The 20343-nt window shown below is 55.7% G+C and overlaps 3 protein-coding genes across 3 annotated transcripts; 2 read left to right on the forward strand and 1 right to left on the reverse strand.

Moving 5' to 3' along the window:
- Positions 1-561: 561 nt before the first annotated feature.
- On the reverse strand, positions 562-2275 carry LOC128501207 (zymogen granule membrane protein 16-like). Its single transcript, XM_053470606.1, has 4 exons — positions 2257-2275; positions 1749-1792; positions 1320-1452; positions 562-1043 (listed from the first exon to the last, which is right to left on the reverse strand). The coding sequence occupies exons 2-4, from the start codon at positions 1789-1791 to the stop codon at positions 713-715; spliced, it is 507 nt and encodes a 168-aa protein (XP_053326581.1). The 5' UTR covers position 1792; positions 2257-2275; the 3' UTR covers positions 562-712.
- Positions 2276-7848: 5573 nt separating this feature from the next.
- Positions 7849-14308, forward strand: LOC128501162 (serine/threonine-protein kinase NLK2). Its single transcript, XM_053470548.1, has 11 exons — positions 7849-8326; positions 10893-11022; positions 11873-11928; positions 12045-12151; positions 12246-12331; positions 12471-12680; positions 12803-12904; positions 12988-13074; positions 13180-13378; positions 13605-13698; positions 13907-14308. Exons 1-11 carry the CDS (start codon positions 8067-8069, stop codon positions 13953-13955), a joined length of 1380 nt encoding a protein of 459 aa, XP_053326523.1. The 5' UTR covers positions 7849-8066; the 3' UTR covers positions 13956-14308.
- Positions 14309-17264: 2956 nt separating this feature from the next.
- On the forward strand, positions 17265-20304 carry LOC128501175 (uncharacterized). Its single transcript, XM_053470569.1, has 3 exons — positions 17265-17312; positions 18408-18499; positions 18843-20304. The coding sequence occupies exon 3, from the start codon at positions 18917-18919 to the stop codon at positions 19928-19930; it is 1014 nt and encodes a 337-aa protein (XP_053326544.1). The 5' UTR covers positions 17265-17312; positions 18408-18499; positions 18843-18916; the 3' UTR covers positions 19931-20304.
- The last annotated feature ends 39 nt before the right edge of the window (positions 20305-20343 follow it).

The following is a 20343-nucleotide window of genomic DNA, read 5'->3' on the forward strand; positions in this document are numbered from 1 at the left end:
AGATAACTTAATGGGGAGGAATAATCCTGCAGACCCTGAGAGCAGGAAGTTAAGATGGTCACCCCCATGGCCTTCATATAAAGGGGGGGGTTCGTATAGCGTATAGACGGTAACACGTAAGATTTGGGGTAAGTGGTTCCAGTAAATAAAAAGGGCAGTTTAATGAAACAGCCCCGATATCTGCCCCGGAAGAGAATTCCAGTGCCAGAGTTTTGCTGCCATCGTGTGGTGATAAAGAGAACTGCAGGAAAAATACTTCTCCCCGCAGGCGCTTTCTCAATATACATATATAATATCATATCATATATATAATATAATACATATATAATATCATATAATATATAATATAACACATATATAATATCATATCATATATATAATATAATACATATATAATATCATATCATATTTATAATATAATACATATATAATATCATATAATATATAATATAACACATATATAATATCATATCATATATATAATATAACACATTTATAATATCATATAATATAGAGTGTAAGCTCAGCAGCTCAGGCATTAAAATACAATCAGGCCGGAGGTGGAGTTGATGTTGCAGGTTTTATTTCAGGCAGAGGAGGTAGTGCTGCTCACAGAGCTGGGAGAATAACTTGGCGCATGTCCGGTGCGCGGCGCTCCGCACGTGGTGGTGGCGATGCTCTGCAGGGGTTGGAGGAACGCTCTGCGGGTCACTTATTTCTGGTCGCTCTTGCAGTGGACGCAGCCGCTGATGGGGTAGTCCCAGTGGAAGCCGACGGCGTCGATGACGGAGCCGGTGCTGCCGCTGAAGAAGCGCAGCACGGTGTTGGGGTAGAGGGGCACGGCGTTGAAGCTGGTGCCGTAATCTTTGCCGAACGGAAAGTGGCGGCCCTTATCGGTGACGAAGACCAGCTTCCTGAGGTAACTGGAGTATTTCCCCGACACCTGGATCACCGACTCGCCCGGGTGCAGGAAGATCTCCTCCATATCCCCGGAAGATCCCCCCACGTACTGCGACCACGTCGTGCCGTATCGGGCCTGCAGGCTGCGGGGGCAAAAAGGAGAGGGTGAGTAGAAACTCACCGGACCGACACCGGAACCTCACCGGACCGACACCGGAACCTCAACCGGACCGACACCGGAACCTCATCGGACCGACACCGGAACCTCAACCGGACTAACATTGAACTGATACTCGAGGAAATGTCAAACTCACTGTTTAGCAAATAAAGCCCAATGTGTCCACATCCGGCCCCCGAGGAACCCCTGCAATGTGGCTGCTGGGCTCTCGGCCGGTGGCGGGATGCGGCTTCAGTCTTACCCCACAATGTAGTATCTGTTGACGCGAATCCGCAGGGCTGTGATTGGTCCGTCCAGCTGGTTCCCGGAGTGTGAGAAGCGCTTACCGCCACCTCCGCCATACTCTCCCGAGTAGGAGGCGCCGCGCGGCTGGGCTGGGGGGCAACAAGACCAAGATATATAGACAGACAGACAGACGGATAGACGGACAGACAGATAGACAGACAGACAGACAGACAGACGGATAGACGGACAGACAGACAGACGGATAGACGGACAGACAGACAGATAGACAGACAGACGGATAGACGGACAGACAGACAGATAGACAGACAGACGGACAGACGGACAGACGGATAGACAGACAGACAGACAGACGTATAGACAGATAGACAGACAGACAGATAGACAGACTGATGGATAGACAGATAGACAGACGGGTATCACTCACCTGCAATGACGCAGAAAACACTCAGCAGGATCCAGAGCAACATTCTGCAAAACAATGCAGAGTATTACACCCCCCATACCCTGCAGAGCATTACACCCCCCATACCCTGCAGAGCATTACACCGTCCATATGCTTCAGAGTATTACACCGTCCATATGCTTCAGAGTATCACCCCCCCATACCCTGCAGAGCATTACACCCACCATACACTGCAGAGCATTACACCCCCCATACCCTGCAGAGTATTACACCCACCATACACTGCAGAGCATTACACCCCCCATACCCTGCAGAGCATTACACCCACCATACACTGCAGAGTATCACCCCCCCATACCCTCATAATGTACAGCCTGTGCAGAGCATCGCAGTCAGTGCAGAGCATTGCACCAGCAGTACCTCGTTCCTCACATTATAAGCCCCCTTGACCCATGCAGCTCTTTAGTTCCCCATCCCGCAGAGCATTGCACCATGGGTATCGACACTGCAGAGCATCTCAGGTACTTACATGTCGGAGGATTTGGTGTGTGGGGCGATCTGGGCTTTGGGACTCTATATATACCGCGGAGGGCAGCTTTATGGCAATCCCCTCCTCATTGGCAAACAGCACTCACGGGGGCAGACAGCTGTGGGGCAGGAAGGAGGTCACACAGGGTCAGGGGCAGCTCCTTCCTCCCCATCACCGATCAAACTCTTATCATTGTTTGTTCTGTACTAAATATAACTTCACTATTACTGAGCGTCAGCTCAGCTGCCAAGAGTCACCTCGCTCTGAGCCGGCACATAATAACTAACCAGATAATGAAAAAAATGGTAAAGCCAGCACAGTACCCAGAGGCAGCACCTAGGGGCCAGCACAGTACCCAGGGGCTGTACCCAGGGACCAGCACAGTACCCAGGGGCTGTACCCAGGGACCAGCACAGTACCCAGAGGCAGTACCCAGGGGCCAGCACAGTACCCAGGGGCTGTACCCAGGGACCAGCACAGTACCCAGGGGCCAGCACAGTACCCAGGGGCTGTACCCAGGGACCAGCACAGTACCAAGGGGCAGTACCCAGGGGCCAGCACAGTACCCAGAGGCAGTACCCAGGGACCAGCACAGTACCCAGGGGCAGTACCCAGGGGCCAGCACAGTACCCAGAGGCAGTACCCAGGGGCCAGCACAATACCCAAGGGCAGTAGCCAGGGACTGGCAATTGTGTCGCCCAAATGGCTCTAATAAGGGTTGTCATGGAAACTTTGATTGTCATTATTTAAAGATTCACTTAATTGAGTCACCTGGGTTCAAGCAGGGATATCGCCCATAACATACTGGGAGCAAAAACCCGATCGGGAGTTTTCTATATGATCTCAGCTCCAGACTGCGTGATCCCGAGAATCTGCCCCTTCAGCCTGAGATTGGGGCAAATCCCTAAGAGTCAGGGCCAAACCCCGAGGTTCCCAGGTGTGCCCGTAAGGATCTGGGCAGGGGGGCACCTCCTGAAGCCCTGCGTTAAACTGGAGCCCCCGTGGCCATGCGCGGAACTACAAGTAAAACACACAAAGATACTTCGGGAAGGGTGGTCAAATCTGAGCAGCCCAGGGCCAATTGCCTCTCTGCCACCCTTCCCTGGGCTCTGGGGAAGTTGACCGCTATTTTCATGGCTGTGTGGCCCCTTGACGGCCCTCTTGGACAGTTCCATCTTACCAGGATGAGGCTCGTCGATTCTACCCCTTTCCTTAACTGAGGAGCCCAGGAGCGAGAGCCTTTTGCCCCATCATTTATCTGCCCCTGCGCAGTCAGTTACAGAGGGGGTGTAGAGGGCAGCTCTCCGCCATTTTGGGGTAGAAATTGTAACCTTTTGTATTTCTTATATTTTATAGTTTTTGCCCCCAATACTGTGACCCGCCTGCAAACCATCAGATTAACCAAAGTCTGGGAATCAGACATGAATGGGCCCCGAATGCACTGGGGGGGGGGCACCAAACGCCATGGGGGGTCCCGATCTCGACGGGGGGGGCAAACTCGATGGGGGGGCGGGTAATTTTTGAACGGCTTCTGCTGAGTAAAAAAGATAAGGCCGGGTTTTAATGGTCGTTAAAAGGCAGATAAACGCGGAATAAAATACCATAAAAAATGATTAACATCAACCGAACGAGATAAACCCTCCGTAACAAAATAAAACGGCTCGTGTTAATTACACGCATCATCCGGGTGCGCTGAGTCACGCGTGTTATCCGCACACACGCTACTGGGACACGGCGAGTCCCCTGCACAGCTGCAGAGCATCACGATCGCCATAACCGAGATTACACTCCCCGCCTGCCAGCTGTGTGTAACAGAGGGGGGGGCCGGGGCGGAAAAACTATAACGTATAGAACCCACCGGCCCCATCCGGCCCCCGTACAGCTTAATCAGCCTTTCCTTATAATACGCAGCGAGACCCCCGGCCTCTCCTTATAATACATATAGAGACCCCCGGCCTTAACTTATAATACGCAGCGAGACCCCCCGGCCTTAACTTATAATACAGAGCGAGACCCCCGGCCTTTCCTTGTAATACGTATCGAGACCCCCGGCCTTTCCTTATAATACAGAGCGAGACCCCCGGCCTTTCCTTGTAATACGCAGCGAGACCCCCGGCCTTTCCTTATAATACATATAGAGACCCCCGGCCTTAACTTATAATACGCAGCGAGACCCCCCGGCCTTTCCTTATAATACGTATCGAGACCCCCGGCCTTTCCTTATAATACGCAGCGAGACCCCCGGCCTTTCCTTATAACACATAGCGAGACCCCCGGCCTTTCCTTATAATACGTAGTGAGACCCCCCGGCCTTTCCTTATAATACGTATCGAGACCCCCGGCCTTTCCTTATAATACGCAGCGAGACCCCCGGCCTTTCCTTATAATACGCAGCGAGACCCCCGGCCTTTCCTTATAATACGTATCGAGACCCCCGGCCTTTCCTTATAATACATAGCGAGACCCCCGGCCTTTCCTTATAATACCCAGCGAGACCCCCGGCCTTTCCTTATAATACGCAGCGAGACCCCCGGCCTTTCCTTATAATACGCAGCGAGACCCCTGGCCTTTCCTTATAATACATATAGAGACCCCCCGGCCTTTCCTTATAATACATAGCGAGACCCCCGGCCTTTCCTTATAATACAGAGCGGGACCCCCGGCCTTTCCTTATAATACGCAGCGAGACCCCCGGCCTTTCCTCATAATACGTATCGAGACCCCCGGCCTTTCCTTATAATACGCAGCGAGACCCCCGGCCTTTCCTTATAATACGCAGCGAGACCCCCGGCCTTTCCTTATAATACGCAGCGAGACCCCCGGCCTTTCCTCATAATACGTATCGAGACCCCCAGCCTTTCCTTATAATACGCATCGAGACCCCCGGCCTTTCCTCATAATACGTAGCGAGACCCCCTGGCCTTTCCTTATAATACGCAGCGAGACCCCCGGCCTTTCCTTATAATATGTATCGAGACCCCCGGCCTCCTGCGATGGGACGCGCCCGGTCAGGTGATCACGCGTGTTCTGTACATATTTCCCGCCGTGTTTTCGGGAGAAGTGAATGAATTTTTGATGTGGATTTTGCTATATCTGGCGAAGGGATTAAAAATGTATAAAAGCGGGGGCTGTCTGAGTATCGGCCGAGATAAATCTCCAGGGGCAGTTATTTTCGGGAAGAATTAGCTCTTAGTTGCCCTTCATTTATCATCTGTTGCCCTGTAACACCACACACTCACACTCTAATACCATCCACTCACACTCTAATACCATCCACTCACACTCTAATACCATCCACTCACACTCTAATACCATCCACTCACACACACCGACACTCTAACACCATCCACTCACACACACCGACACTCTAACACCATCCACTCACACACACCGACACTCTAATACCATCCACTCACACTCTAATACCATCCACTCACACACACCGACACTCTAATACCATCCACTCACACTCTAATACCATCCACTCACACACACCGACACTCTAACACCATCCACTCACACATCGACACTCTAATACCATCCACTCACACTCCAATACCATCCACTCACACACACCGACACTCTAATACCATCCACTCACACTCTAACACCATCCACTCACACTCTAATACCATCCACTCACACTCTAATACCATCCACTCACACTCTAATACCATCCACTCACACACACCGACACTCTAATACCATCTACTCACACTCTAACACCATACAATCACACACACAGGCATTGTAACACCAGTTACTCACTCGCTCTCTCCCACCGCTCTCCCTCCCTGTCCTCCCCTCTCTCTCACCTCTCATGGAGTCCTGCATTCACTGTCGCCCGGCACCCCCACAGACGCGTTCCATGACCCTGCTGGGCGCCCGGCACCCCCACAGACGCGTTCCATGACCCTGCTGGGCACCCGGCACCCCCACAGACGCGTTCCATGACCCTGCTGGGCACCCGGCACCCCCACAGACGCGTTCCATGACCCTGCTGGGCGCCCGGCACCCCCACAGACGCGTTCCATGACCCTGCTGGGCGCCCGGCACCCGCCTCAGCACACCCTCGCCCGCTCTCCGGGATTCCCTGCCCTACTTTATACTCTCACTAAACCCACCTGTTCACAAGAGCTTACAATCTACCCTCCTAATACCATCAGCTGGCATCCTGGCCACTGATGTCTCCCCATCCCCCTCGTTACACTCAAACCCTCTCACCCCCCCAATAAATTGTAAGCTCCTGGGACCGGGCCCTCTCCTCCTCCTGCCCTGGTCTGTCTTAACGCGGCTCCCAGGGGCCACGGCTCTGTCCCGTATAGCCCTCTCCTCTGTGCACGAGGGTCACGTCTGTGATAGCAGCGGGGTTATTGTCCACGTGGCCCCCGGAGTGACACGTCTGACCTTCAGCCGCCCGTGTTCCGCCAGCCTGTGTGACACGAGGACACGCCACGGAAACCATGTAATCTTTTATCTATACGTTGTGTCTATACGTGTCTTAAAGGAACCACAAATAATGTGAAGTCGCCACGGAAACAGCGTGACACAGCACTGATCCCGAGGCCACGTACAGTACATGCGACACACATACAATAACGTATACAGGGTCCTGGGAAGTATGTCCCCAGACATAAAGATTTCATATACTCCCCCATACCGCCATATACTGCCCGCGTGGCCCCCATATCGACCCATACTGCCCGCGTGGCCCCCATACCGCCACATACTTCCCGCGTGGCCCCCATATCGACCCATACTGCCCGCGTGGCCCCCATACCGCCACATACTGCCCGCGTGGCCCCCATACCGCCACATACTGCCCGCGTGGCCCCCATACCTCCACATACTGCCCGCGTGGCCCCCATACCGCCATATACTGCCGTGGCCCCCATATCGACCCATACTGCCCGCGTGGCCCCCATACCGCCACATACCGCCCGCGTGGCCCCCATACATTATATCTCACGCTCATACTATATGTTTAGACGATACTATCGGGAAGCCGCGTCCCTTTTATAGACCCAGCAGAAAATGGGTTAAATGTAATACTGCCCAGGGGGGCCTCCAGCCTCTTATTACCCCGGCATCACTACTGGAAGGGGGGGCGTACAGGTTTCGGGGGGCAGGCTGATTGCCCTGCATGAATTTTGCCCCAGGGGCATCAGCGCACCAACCAGAGACATTAAAACCCTGAATAAAATATTAAACAGGCGTTTATTTACCCCAAGAATTTTCTGAGGGTAAAGGGGGTTGGGAGTGGAGGGGCAAATCCTGCAGAATGCACTTAACCCTTTCACTGACCTTCCTGGGCCGAAAGGGTTAAATGACTCTTTTAAAGGGGACGTATGGGGCAGGAGGTCCCTCCAAACCAACGCATGCACGGGAGATGCCCCTGTGTGACCCCCACCCCCCCCCAACCAAGGGCACCAGGGGCACAGAAACCCCCACAAGATCCCACGCGACCTCTGACCCTGCCGGGGGGGGACGTGGGGCAGGAGCAGCGCCGGGGGCAGCAGGGTTTAGCATGGGATATGTGGGGGAGGGGCGAGTTCCCTTTAAGGGGCGGGCTCTTTACGCCGCGGTGCATGCCGGGAGGCTGCATTGTTCCAGCTGATGCGGCACGGGGTCTCCGGAGCAGTAGGAGCAGGGACCCCCTGACCGGGAGGGGGGGTTGGGGGCAGATAAGGCGCACGTACCCCCGGTACCATGTCACCTGCCCCTCCCAGGGCAGATTAGAGCGGTGCGAGCGGCCCCCGGGGACAGCTGCGTGTTACCCCACTCGCTGGGGTATTTAAAGAGACTGCCCCATGGCTTTCCAGGGGCCCGGCCGCTCCCTCTCTGGGCAGTTGTGCACCGGGGTGTTCGGGGGGCTTATCCAGCCGCCTCTGGGGCAGAAGTTTTACTGCCATAATGGTGGTAGTGGGGGAGGGGTGCCAGCTGTGCCCTCCCCTCTCCCCCAGGCCCTCAGTGCCCCCCATCACCCTGGGGCCCCCCAATGCAATGGAGAGGGCAGAGTGGAGCCAGAACCGGACCGGCCCATCGGATATGGGGCATTTGGCGTGGTGTGGTGAGTATGGCTCGGGGTCAGGGCAGTTATTGGGGCAGATGGGGTTCAGGGTCAGGTGAGGACTGCGTTGGGGGCTGGGCGGTTTCTGCTAGAGGGTCAAGGGCAACACAGACTGCGCGGGGGATGTATATATCCGGGCACCGCGGGGTAACTGCGCGGGGGATGTATATATCCGGGTGCCGCGGGGTAACTGCGCGGGGGATGTATATATCCGGGCGCCGCGGGGTAACTGCGCGGGGGATGTATATATCCGGGCGCCGCGGGGTAACTGCGCGGGGGATGTATATATCCGGGCACCGCGGGGTAACTGCGCGGGGGATGTATATATCCGGGCACCGCGGGGTAACTGCGCGGGGGATGTATATATCCGGGCACCGCGGGGTAACTGCGCAGGGGATGTATATATCCGGGCGCCGCGGGGTAACTGCGCGGGGGATGTATATATCCGGGCGCCGCGGGGTAACTGCGCAGGGGATGTATATATCCGGGCGCCGCGGGGTAACTGCGCAGGGGATGTATATATCCGGGCGCCGCGGGGTAACTGCGCGGGGGATGTATATATCCGGGCGCCGCGGGGTAACTGCGCGGGGGATGTATATATCCGGGCGCCGCGGGGGTAACTGCGCGGGGGATGTATATATCCGGGCGCCGCGGGGTAACTGCGCGGGGGATGTATATATCCGGGCGCCGCGGGGTAACTGCGCGGGGGATGTATATATCCGGGCGCCGCGGGGTAACTGCGCGGGGGATGTATATATCCGGGCTCCGCGGGGTAACTGCGCGGGGGATGTATATATCCGGGCTCCGCGGGGTAACTGCGCGGGGGATGTATATATCCGGGCGCCGCGGGGTAACTGCGCGGGGGATGTATATATCCGGGCGCCGCGGGGTAACTGCGCGGGGGATGTATATATCCGGGCGCCGCGGGGTAACTGCGCGGGGGATGTATATATCCGGGCGCCGCGGGGTAACTGCGCGGGGGATGTATATATCCGGGCGCCGCGGGGTAACTGCGCGGGGGATGTATATATCCGGGGGCCGCGGGGTAACTGCGCGGGGGATGTATATATCCGGGGGCCGCGGGGTAACTGCGCGGGGGATGTATATATCCGGGGGCCGCGGGGTAACTGCGCGGGGGATGTATATATCCGGGCACCGCGGGGTAACTGCGCGGGGGATGTATATATCCGGGCACCGCGGGGTAACTGCGCGGGGGATGTATATATCCGGGCACCGCGGGGTAACTGCGCGGGGGATGTATATATCCGGGTGCCGCGGGGTAACTGTGCGGGGGATGTATATATCCGGGCGCCGCGGGGTAACTGCGCGGGGGATGTATATATCCGGGCACCGCGGGGTAACTGCGCGGGGGATGTATATATCCGGGCGCCGCGGGGTAACTGCGCGGGGGATGTATATATCCGGGGGCCGCGGGGTAACTGCGCGGGGGATGTATATATCCGGGGGCCGCGGGGTAACTGCGCGGGGGATGTATATATCCGGGGGCCGCGGGGTAACTGCGCGGGGGATGTATATATCCGGGCACCGCGGGGTAACTGCGCGGGGGATGTATATATCCGGGCACCGCGGGGTAACTGCGCGGGGGATGTATATATCCGGGCACCGCGGGGTAACTGCGCGGGGGATGTATATATCCGGGTGCCGCGGGGTAACTGTGCGGGGGATGTATATATCCGGGCGCCGCGGGGTAACTGCGCGGGGGATGTATATATCCGGGCACCGCGGGGTAACTGCGCGGGGGATGTATATATCCGGGTGCCGTGTGGGGGGGTGTATATATCCGGGCGCTGTGGGGTAACTGTGGGGGGGGATGTATATATCCGGGTGCCGCGGGGGATGTATATATCTGGGCGCTGCGGGGTAACTGTGGGGGGGGTGTATATATCCGGGTGCCGCGGGGTAACTGCGCGGGGGATGTATATATCCGGGCGCCGCGGGGTAATTGCGAGGGGGGGGTGTATATCCGGGTGCCGTGTGTGTGTGGGGGGGTGTATATATCCGGGCGCTGCGGGGTAACTGTGCGTGGGGGGGTATATATCCGGATGCCACGGGGGGGGGTGTATATCCGGGCACCGCGGGGTAACTGCGGGGGGGGTGTATATATCCGAGTGCCGCGGGGTAACTGTGGGGGGGTGTATATATCCGGGCGCTGTGGGGTAACTGTGGGGGGGGATGTATATATCTGGGCGCTGCGGGGTAACTGTGGGGGGGGTGTATATATCCGGGTGCCGCGGGGTAACTGCGCGGGGGATGTATATATCCGGGCACCGCGGGGTAACTGCGGGGGGGGGTGTATATAGCCGGACGTCGCGGGGTAACTGCAGGGGGGGGGATGTATATATCCGGGCGCCGCCGGGTAAATGGGTGCTAGTTAGCGTTAGTAGTGCATGCGCGTCTCTGCCTCCAGGTGTTGGTAATGTGTGCGTTATATAAGCAGATGTGGCCCCCGGCGGGGTTTTTGTCCGTAGCCGGGGGTGGGCGGTGTGTGGGGCCCCTGGCGGGGCCGGTGGGCGTGTCTCTGACGTGGCTGTTCTGTGATTGGCAGGTCGGTCACTGATCCGCGGGACGGGAAGCGCGTCGCCCTGAAGAAAATGCCGAACGTTTTCCAGAATCTGGTGTCCTGCAAGAGAGTCTTCAGGGAACTCAAGATGCTCTGCTTCTTCAAACACGACAACGTGAGGGCGCGCGGGGATGGGGGGAGGACGTGCACTCCACCAACAACAGGGGCGGTGCGAGTGGCGGGGTGGTTTGGCGGTGCGAGTGGCAGGGTGGTTTGGCGGTGCGAGTGGCGGGGTGGTTTGGCGGTGCGAGTGGCAGGGTGGTTTGGCGGTGCGAGTGGCGGGGTGGTTTGGCGGTGCGAGTGGCGGGGTGGTTTGGCGGGGTGGTTTGGCGGTGCGAGTGGCGGGGTGGTTTGGCGGTGCGAGTGGCGGGGTGGTTTGGCGGTGCGAGTGGCGGTGCGAGTGGCGGGGTGGTTTGGCGGTGCGAGTGGCGGGGTGGTTTGGCGGTGCGAGTGGCGGGGTGGTTTGGCGGTGCGAGTGGCGGGGTGGTTTGGCGGTGCGAGTGGCGGGGTGGTTTGGCGGTGCGAGTGGCGGGGTGGTGTGGCGGGGTGGTTTGGCGGTGCGAGTGGCGGGGTGGTTTGGCGGTGCGAGTGGCGGGGTGGTTTGGCGGTGCGAGTGGCGGGGTGGTTTGGCGGTGCGAGTGGCGGGGTGGTTTGGCGGTGCGAGTGGCGGGGTGGTTTGGCGGTGCGAGTGGCGGGGTGGTTTGGCGGTGCGAGTGGCGGGGTGGTTTGGCGGTGCGAGTGGCGGGGTGGTTTGGCGGTGCGAGTGGCGGGGTGAGTGGCGTGGCGCTCCTTGACGCTGCATGTCTGTGATGTATTAGTTGTGGTGACGTCTGATCTGTGGGCCAGTGGCTGGCGCTTGTCGCTCTCTCTCTCTCTGACTCCGCCTGCCGCTCTCTCTGACTCCGCCTGCCGCTCTCTCTGACTCCGCCTGCCGCTCTCTCTGACTCCGCCTGCTTCTGTCTCAGGTCCTCTCGGCGTTGGATATCCTGCAGCCCCCCCAGATTGACTGCTTTGAAGAAATGTATCCTTTTCGTGCTCAGCCTTGGGGGTCCGCGGGGGTTGTTGTGGAAGGGGGTGGGGGTAATTACGGTGATTCTCGGGGGGTCCCGTCTGTGTTCCTTGACCCGGTTGGGGCAGATATGTGATCACGGAGCTGATGCAGACCGACCTGCACAAGGTGATCGTCTCTCCGCAGCCGCTGAGCGCTGACCACATCAAGGTCTTCCTGTACCAGATCCTGCGAGGTGAGGAGAGCCGCGGGGGGAGGGGAGGAGGCCCCGGGGCCGGTTCTAATAGCCCCGGGGCAGCATGGACTATAAACCTTTCACTTCTATGCAGGGCTGAAGTATCTGCACTCGGCTGGCATCCTGCACCGAGACATCAAGCCGGGGAACCTTCTGGTCAACAGCAACTGTGTATTAAAGGTCTGCGACTGCCCCCACCCCGCTTTACTGCCCTCGCCCCCCACCGGCCCTCCTTTTTTTTTTTGTTTTACTACCCTCGCCCCCACCGGCCCTCCCGTCGTTCTTCCCGTTGGTAACCTTTTCTTGTGTTCTCCGGAAGATCTGTGATTTTGGCCTGGCTCGGGTCGAGGAATTGGACGAGTCCCAGCACATGACCCAGGAGGTGGTGACCCAGTATTACCGCGCCCCCGAGATCCTCATGGGGAGCCGCCATTACCGGAATGCCATCGATATCTGGTCTGTGGGCTGTATTTTCGCCGAGCTCCTGGGGAGGAGGATCTTGTTCCAGGCCCAGAGTCCCATCCAGCAGGTACCGTGATGCGTGAGCGCCCCCCCCCCGGCCCGTGTCAGTAGGTACCGGGTATAATGGGGCACAGAAGTCCTCCGTCCCGTCGGGTACACCCTGGTAACTCCGCTCCTTTGTCTGTACAGTTGGATCTGATCACTGATCTCCTGGGGACCCCTCCTCTCACCGCCATGCGCTCGGCCTGTGAAGGTGCTCGGGCTCATATCCTGCGTGGCCCTCACAAGCCGGTAAGTAGGTGGCCTTCGTGTCGTCTCCTGGGCAGGGTTTGTCTGCGGCGGCCTCGACGATTTACCTTCTGTCTCTCCTGCAGCCGTCCCTCTCGGTGCTGTACATGCTGTCTGGTGAAGCCACCCACGAGGCTGTCCACCTCTTGTGTCGGATGCTGCTCTTTGACCCGGTGAGTCCGCCTCGTCGTGTTTCTTGGTCTGCATGTCTCGTGTTGGGACCTCGTTTGGCCAGCGCTCTTTGGAGAGGGTTCATAATGTCTCTCTAACCCTTTAAGCTGAAGCGGATCTCCGCCAAGGACGCGTTGACTCACCCGTACCTGGAAGAAGGCCGTCTGCGCTACCACACCTGTATGTGTCATTGCTGCTATTCCGTGTCCTCGGGACGTGTGTACACTGCAGACTTCGAGCCGACGGCCAGCAGCCGGTTCGACGACTCCTATGAGAAAAGCCTCACTTCGGTTTGGCAAGTAAAAGGTAAATGAGGCTTACTGTTTTTGGCATCATGAAAATATTTATTTGTTGCATTTTTATCGGGCCGACATGGACAAACCTGTAGGGTCACCTCTACTTCTAGACCTGCGAGATCTCTTCTGTAGGTGGAATCTAGAGGTCCTGTGACTCTCTTACCCCGTTGGCCCGATAAGAGGTATCGAGACTCCCTCTACCCCGTCACTCACTCTCGCTTTCTGTTAAAACCTAGAACTGGTTCATCGTTTCATCACCGATCAGCAGCAGGGGAAACGTCCCCCGCTGTGCATCAACCCGCACTCCGCAGCCTTCAAAACCTTCATCAGGTGAGTGGCCTCCGCGTGGTGCGTTGTCTGCACGTTCCTCGTCGGCCCTCCTCGTCGGCCCTCCACGGGATGGGAACGCATTCGGTTCTACGGCGGTAGATGGTTGGGCCGTGTTTCTAGATGTCGTCATCCCTTGCGCAGATCCCCTTTTTGCCCCGGCCCCTGTAATATCTGCCGCTTCTCATTGGCGTCTTTGTGTTCCCTGCAGATCCACGGCTTGGCATTCCTCAAAAGTGTCCAAGAAGGAGGAAAGATGAGAGACCTTCCCATATTTCGGGAAATTGGGCTCGGAGGGGGGGTAGTCCCTCACAGCATGATGTCTGACCCCCGTCAGCTGCCGTACACGGGGTTCTTCTCCTGATACCTCTTCTCTCTCTCCTCAAATTTGCTTTTCGATCGGTTTTAATGTTCTCACCTTTCTCTATAATTGGTATGTTAGCTGTGTTCACGTCCCAGGATGCTGTGCGATTCCATATCTCACCCGATTAGATGGCCGGGGGGGCAGTGACGGCCGAGGGACCGCTTTACGGATAAAGGATGTTGTAAATATTTTCTATACAGAGACTCTTCTGCCTTGTCCTCATCTCCCTGCCCATCACTGCCCTGGAGAGTCACTTTGTTTCTAAATAGACTTTTAATGTAATTGATGTTATAGGAGCAAGTAATGCAGAATTGTTACCCCACCCCAAGTGAAGCCGTTAAATACCCCCTTATCCTGCCCCAACCTCATAATATTTAATATCCTATGACTCTTGAAAGGCTAGAGCGGTGCACATAGGGAGATGTTGGTGTCATAATAGCAGCGGCATCTAGTGGTCGCCGTGTGAATTGCAGGGTGTATTGACTTTGTGGTGCAGCAGTGACACCCCGTGGCCACGAGGTGTATTGCAGAGTTGTTTGCCCGTCGCCACTGCGCCACAGTCCCCACCCAGTGGCCATAGCTTGTACTGCAGGTGAAAATATATTAATTGTTGAAATCCCAAAAACCCATATTTTTTGCCCCCTTACTGTGTGGTGATGTGGCGGGTAAATCCAGCAGTCTTTAATCCCTGCTCTCCTGGAAGCGCCTCCATTAGCTTCCTTGTAGGTAATGGGTTAAAGGGATAATAGATTTGACTGTTGATGTTCCTCTCGCAGACTCCTTAACTTATAAGTTTGTACAGATGTGCGTATCTCGTTTTGTGTCGGGGCGAGTGAAATCGATCACTGTACCAATGGTTTGAAACCCATTCAATGATCTACCTCTTCCATTAAGTGTTTATTTTTATTATGACCGGTTTAACTTTTGTTTAAATGTTTTTTTTTTTTGTTTTTTTTTTGTTCCTAAATGTGAAAAAAAAAAAACCCTGAAAAATCCCTGAAAACTTGAATTTAGCATCTCCAGGTTTTGTTTAACGGCTGTTGGTCGGATCCAGCGGCTTAAATAAAGTCTGTCCTGCCTTTTAAACGCTGCGTCCTGTTTTTGTTTTGTTTGTTTGTTCCTCTTGGGGGGGTCCTCTTTTTCCTTATCATGGTCTCTAGCGCCGTGTCTACTCCACCCCCCCCTTCTGTCCATGGCTAATAATCTCGAGCCCCTCCCCCTCTCCGCGTCGCTTCCTTTTTAGCGCTGAAAGGTGGTAAGAGGAAGTTCTGAAAATGTTTTTGTGGTTTTTAAGCTAAACGGTGCAATATCCTGCCTTCTGCCTAAAAGAGAAGTCCGGAGGGCCGGGAACGGGGGCTTCATGCGCGGCGTGGGGCAGGTTATTGGGGGGGGTGAGATTGTAGATAATTTTTAGCACAAGGCGCAGCCCCTGCGAGAGAGTCGGACACGCAGCCGTACACAGAGAAGAGCGCTATACAGGTGCGTACGTGACGAGTATCCCGCTAGGTGCAGGCAGCCGTTGTAAGGCTGGGGGGAGGAGAAGGGAGAGGGTTTCAGGACTGGAAGCTGATCAGATAATGCTAGCTCTGCCACGAGCTGCCACCGACCTCAGCTTCCTTTGCCTGATTCGTGGACCGCTTGTAAAGGCCAGAGAGCGCCTGCCTCCATTCCCAAATCCTTGCAAGCGGGGGCCACGCCAGCCTCCCGAAGCCTCGCTCGTGGGGGCCACGCCAGCCTCCCACACGCATGTAGTGCTCTGCTTAAGGCCGGTGCTTTGTGTCTCTTCTCAGGCTCTCGCTCCATGGCTGCTGCTGCTCCCTCCACCCTCCCACCTCCCCACTCCAGTGGCCCGTGGCTCCCTGAGCTCTGTGGCCAGTGCCTCGTGGCCATTCTCGTTTTGGGCATCCTCACCGGGCTGTTCATGGTCGTCTCCATCACCTTGTGCTTCAGGTTGTTTCGGGCCACCACAGCCGCTCGATACGAGGTCACGGCGGCCACTTCTCTGCCCCGGGGGTTATGGGCGACCGCTCCGACCTCCCACAGCCAGACCGACCTGCTATGGGACGTAGAAACTCGGCCCAGCAGCTGCCCCCTGGAAGCCCCGACCAAGGCCACGGGCGCGGAAGACATCGCGGTGCGGCAGCCACGGGTCACGCTGCAGGACATCGATGATTTCTGGTGGCAGAAAGAGAAGTGGACTCACTGAGACATGGGGGTCTCTGGGGGCCGCGTCCTGATCCCGCGTGTAACCGGACCACTGGCTGGGGGGTTTAAGCTGGACTTTTACAGAGATGGGAAAAAAATAAAGTTTTATTTTTTTACTTTATTTTGTGTGTGGTGTTTGGTAACTTCTTATTAGAGGGTCCGTGTTTAAGTGACCCCCCCCCACAGGAAAGGGTTTACACGGCCCGCTCTGTGACTTCAGTGCCCTCCAACCAGTCCATGAGTCTTATTACAAGGAAATGCCGGGGGTCTCGATACGTATTATAAGGAAAGGCCGGGGGGGTCTCGCTGCGTATTATAAGGAAATGCCGGGGGGGTCTCGTTACGTATTATAAGGAAATGCCGGGGGTCTCGCTGCGTATTATAAGGAAATGCCGGGGGGGTCTCGTTACGTATTATAAGGAAAGGCCGGGGGTCTCGCTCTGTATTATAAGGAAATGCCGGGGGTCTCGCTGCGTATTATAAGGAGAGGCCGGGGGTCTCGATACGTATTATAAGGAAAGGCCGGGGGTCTCGCTGCGTATTATAAGGAAAGGCTGGGGGTCTCGATACCGATACGTATTATAAGGAAAGGCCTCCCTTCCCGTCTTTCAGACTCCGCTAACTGACACTACAAAGATATTCTGAATGAAGTAAAATGGTTCTAATGATGATCTCCATGGAAACCGTGATTGGTCAGGAGGTAAAGATATTCTAAGTGAAGTCACCTGTCTTCAAGCAGGGTTTCCAGCTGTAATATAGCAGGGAGAAATGCTCAGATATCATTAAATCGGAGGAGAATATGAAGGAGCCCAGACTGTGTGACCCCAGAATCTGCCCCTTCACCCCAAGACCCTGAGACTCGATCGGGTTACCAGTAGGGTGGGTTTCATAATTTGCCCGGCTGTTGGGCCACCCGGTGCCGTCACATCCTCTGCGTGGGGAGCGCCGGGTGGTTTCCTCACTCAGGAAATGCTGACATACGGTGACATGCGGCGGTCTCGCAGCTCACATGCAGCAGATGTCACAGCGGGCGGACTACAGAGCAGGGGTAACGTGTCTGACATATATGTGCGTTTCCACACGCCTGTCTGATATCTGTGCATGCACGTGGATCGCATGTGTCTTTTCTGCATGTGTGAATGTCTGTACATGTATGTCGCGTGTGCGCAGAGGTACACGGGTCAAAGTCTTCACGTGTCAACCTGTGGAGGTCTTTCTGCCCCATAAACTAAAGAAGGAGACAGAGATAAAGGAGAGAGAGACGTGGAGAGAGACAGAGATAAAGGAGAGAGAGCGAGAGATGGGAAGACAGACACTGAGGTAAAGGAGAGGGCAGAGAGACAGAGAGAGACAGGCACTGGGGAATCGGAGAGAGAGACAGGCACTGAGGTAATGGAGAGAGAGACAGGCACTGAGGTAAAGGAGAGAGAGACAGGCACTGAGGTAACGGAGAGAGAGACAGGCACTGAGGTAAAGGAGAGAGAGACAGGCACTGAGGTAACGGAGAGAGAGACAGGCACTGAGGTAACGGAGAGAGAGACAGGCACTGAGGTAACGGAGAGAGAGACAGGCACTGAGGTAACGGAGAGAGAGACAGGCACTGAGGTAAATGAGACAGGCACTGAGGTAAATGAGACAGGCTGGTTTTCGTGTCCTGGAAAGCGTCTTCCGTCTGCAGCCGGGTCTCTCTTTGCTTTTTAGAGGCTGTTGTCTCTTTGTAGGCTATTATTTCTCGGGGTTTCAGAGGCTGTCTATGGGTTTTAGAGGCTGTTGTCTCTTTGGGTTTGAGAGGTTGCTGTCTCTCGGTGATTTAGAGACCGTTGTCTCTCAGAGGTTCTGGAGGCCGCTTCCCTCTCATTCCCGACTCATTGGGTTTGGGTTCTGTGCAGTCATTCGGTAAATATCGAAGTCTGTCTGATTTCAGGGCAGTCTAACGAGACGTCAGACTCCATCTTTGTATTAGAGCGTGGTCCCCCTCACAGGGCATCTCGCAGCCGTCAGAGGATTGGGGGGCATCTCCTCATTCGGGGTCCCACCGGCGGACCTGGGGAAGTTGGTCAATCTCTTGACGTGTTCTCATCGCTAACCACAGCCGCCCGCTCCTCCCTGACAGATTTCTTTTCTCTTCCGCTCCTCACCACAGGAAACTTGCAAAATTGCACCGAGAAGAGGAGGCCAATCGCTGTGTGACGGGTGATACCAGTCTGCGGAGACATCCAGGGGCGAAAGAGAGAGGTGCGTTCAACTCCTAAATCCCTCCGCTGAAGGTAAAGGCTTCTGCTCACTCACATTCAGCATGGTGGCAGTGCCAGGCTCACTCGCATACAGCATGGCGGCAGTGCCAGGCTCACTCACATTCAGCATGGTGGCAGTGCCAGGCTCACTCGCATACAGCATGGCGGCAGGGCCAGGCTCACTCGCACACAGCATGGCGGCAGTGCCAGGCTCACTCGCATACAGCATGGCGGCAGTGCCAGGCTCACTCGCATACAGCATGGCGGCAGTGCCAGTCTTCTCCAGTTTTTTGTGCCAGCTGTTGTGAATAGTTTTTTCACCTCATTGTTTTTCGAATCCTCAGGTTTCTCCACCTAAAAAAGAGGAAGGGAGACGAGCAGAGAAGCGACAGCCGGACCGGCGCCTCCTGGACCCATTATGGAAAATAACTGGATTCTTTTCTTCATCCTCCTTCCTTTGACGTTATGTGGATCCCAGACAGTTGTCTCGGCTGTGACCCCTACACCTGTGTCAACTGAAACATTAGAGGAGACCACAGAAGAACCACCCAGCCATGTTCCTAACACCATTCCCTCCAAAACAGATGCTAAAAATAGGCCGGTAGCCCAAACACTTGGGGGTCCTCCGAGCATGGACCCAGGAGAAAACGAGAGCACGAGCACTCCCCTTAGCTTTATCCAGGTCAGAGACAACTTCACTGATGACGGTCTGTCCTCCAACACCAGCCTCGCTACAACCTCAGAAGACCCGGCTGCCACCGGTCATCCCGATGAAAAAATGACCACCAATATGTCTTCTCCATCTTCCCACCACCCAAGCTATACGTCAACCACCACCAGAGACCAGACCAAAGACTTTGACATTTCCAAGGATCTGGAAGGAGAAGGGACGACCGTTGTAGGCCACAGCACCTCTCCTTCCGGGAAAAACCCCGGCAAAGCTAAGCTTGGCTACGTAGTCTTGGCAGTAATCCTACTCCTGGCCCTGCTGTTTCTCGTTATGGTCGTAATGCTGGTGAGAAAGAAGAGGCGCAGCGGATCTCGGAACTTCAGCAAGAGGAGTCGTAAGGCCAATGAGAAAAATGTATGGGTTGGACAGGTGCCCGAGCTGGCAGAGGGAGGACCAAACATGGGGAACGGCGCCATGGAAAATGGGAGTTTTGTGGCCGTGACTTTGATGGACGGAGACCAGGAGATGACCACGTTTGGTGAGAAGGGAGATAAGGTGGAAGAGATGGATGAGCTGGAGGCAGGAGAGAAGGAACCGGCAGATGAGAAGGAAGGGAAAGGGAAGTCTGGGGCTTCAGAGGAAAAGAAACCACTGCTGGAGGAGGACTCTGATGGGGCAACAGACCCAGGGGCAACAGAGGAGCAGTTCCCCCTCCCTCCTCCAGAACAGGAATTAACGGGAAATGGTGGTGAGACCCTCTAGTAGAGCAGATAACCAGAGACTTCTGATGGGGACCTCCCAAAATGGGGGGGGGTAAATACCCCAGTCCACCCAAAATACAGGGCAGTAATCTGTTAACACTCTGTAAATGCCCCGTCCACCCAAATTACAGGGCCATAATCCCAATACCACTCTGTAAATGCCCCGTCCACCCAAAATACAGGGCAGTAATCTGTTAACACTCTGTAAATGCCCCCGTCCACCAAAAATACAGGTAAGCGATGCCCCTGCCACTCTGTGTAATCATCATACATGTGGACGGTTCCTTATCTCTGTAACAAAGCAGCGTAGAGATACTCGGCATTCATATATAGCGCATTTATTCACGCTTCACCACGCTTCAAGAACCTCCATGGTTGGTATTCTGTCATTTGTAATACAACTCCCATGATGCT

Source organism: Spea bombifrons, chromosome 7 (genome assembly GCF_027358695.1).
Source record: "Spea bombifrons isolate aSpeBom1 chromosome 7, aSpeBom1.2.pri, whole genome shotgun sequence".
Classification (NCBI taxonomy): domain Eukaryota; kingdom Metazoa; phylum Chordata; class Amphibia; order Anura; family Pelobatidae; genus Spea; species Spea bombifrons.

Coding starts and splice junctions, on each gene's coding strand:
- LOC128501162 (XM_053470548.1), top strand. CDS start 8,067: ATGGCTTTCCAGGGGCCCGGCCGCTCCCTCTCTGGGCAGTTGTGCACC. Junction 12,905..12,987: donor TGCGTGGCCCTCACAAGCCG/GTAAGTAGGTGG, acceptor TCTCTCCTGCAG/CCGTCCCTCTCGGTGCTGTA. Junction 13,075..13,179: donor GGATGCTGCTCTTTGACCCG/GTGAGTCCGCCT, acceptor TAACCCTTTAAG/CTGAAGCGGATCTCCGCCAA.
- LOC128501207 (XM_053470606.1), bottom strand. CDS start 1,791: ATGTTGCTCTGGATCCTGCTGAGTGTTTTCTGCGTCATTGCAG. Junction 1,453..1,748: donor TGTTTTCTGCGTCATTGCAG/GTGAGTGATACC, acceptor GTTGCCCCCCAG/CCCAGCCGCGCGGCGCCTCC. Junction 1,044..1,319: donor AACAGATACTACATTGTGGG/GTAAGACTGAAG, acceptor TTGCCCCCGCAG/CCTGCAGGCCCGATACGGCA.
- LOC128501175 (XM_053470569.1), top strand. CDS start 18,917: ATGGAAAATAACTGGATTCTTTTCTTCATCCTCCTTCCTTTGACGTTA.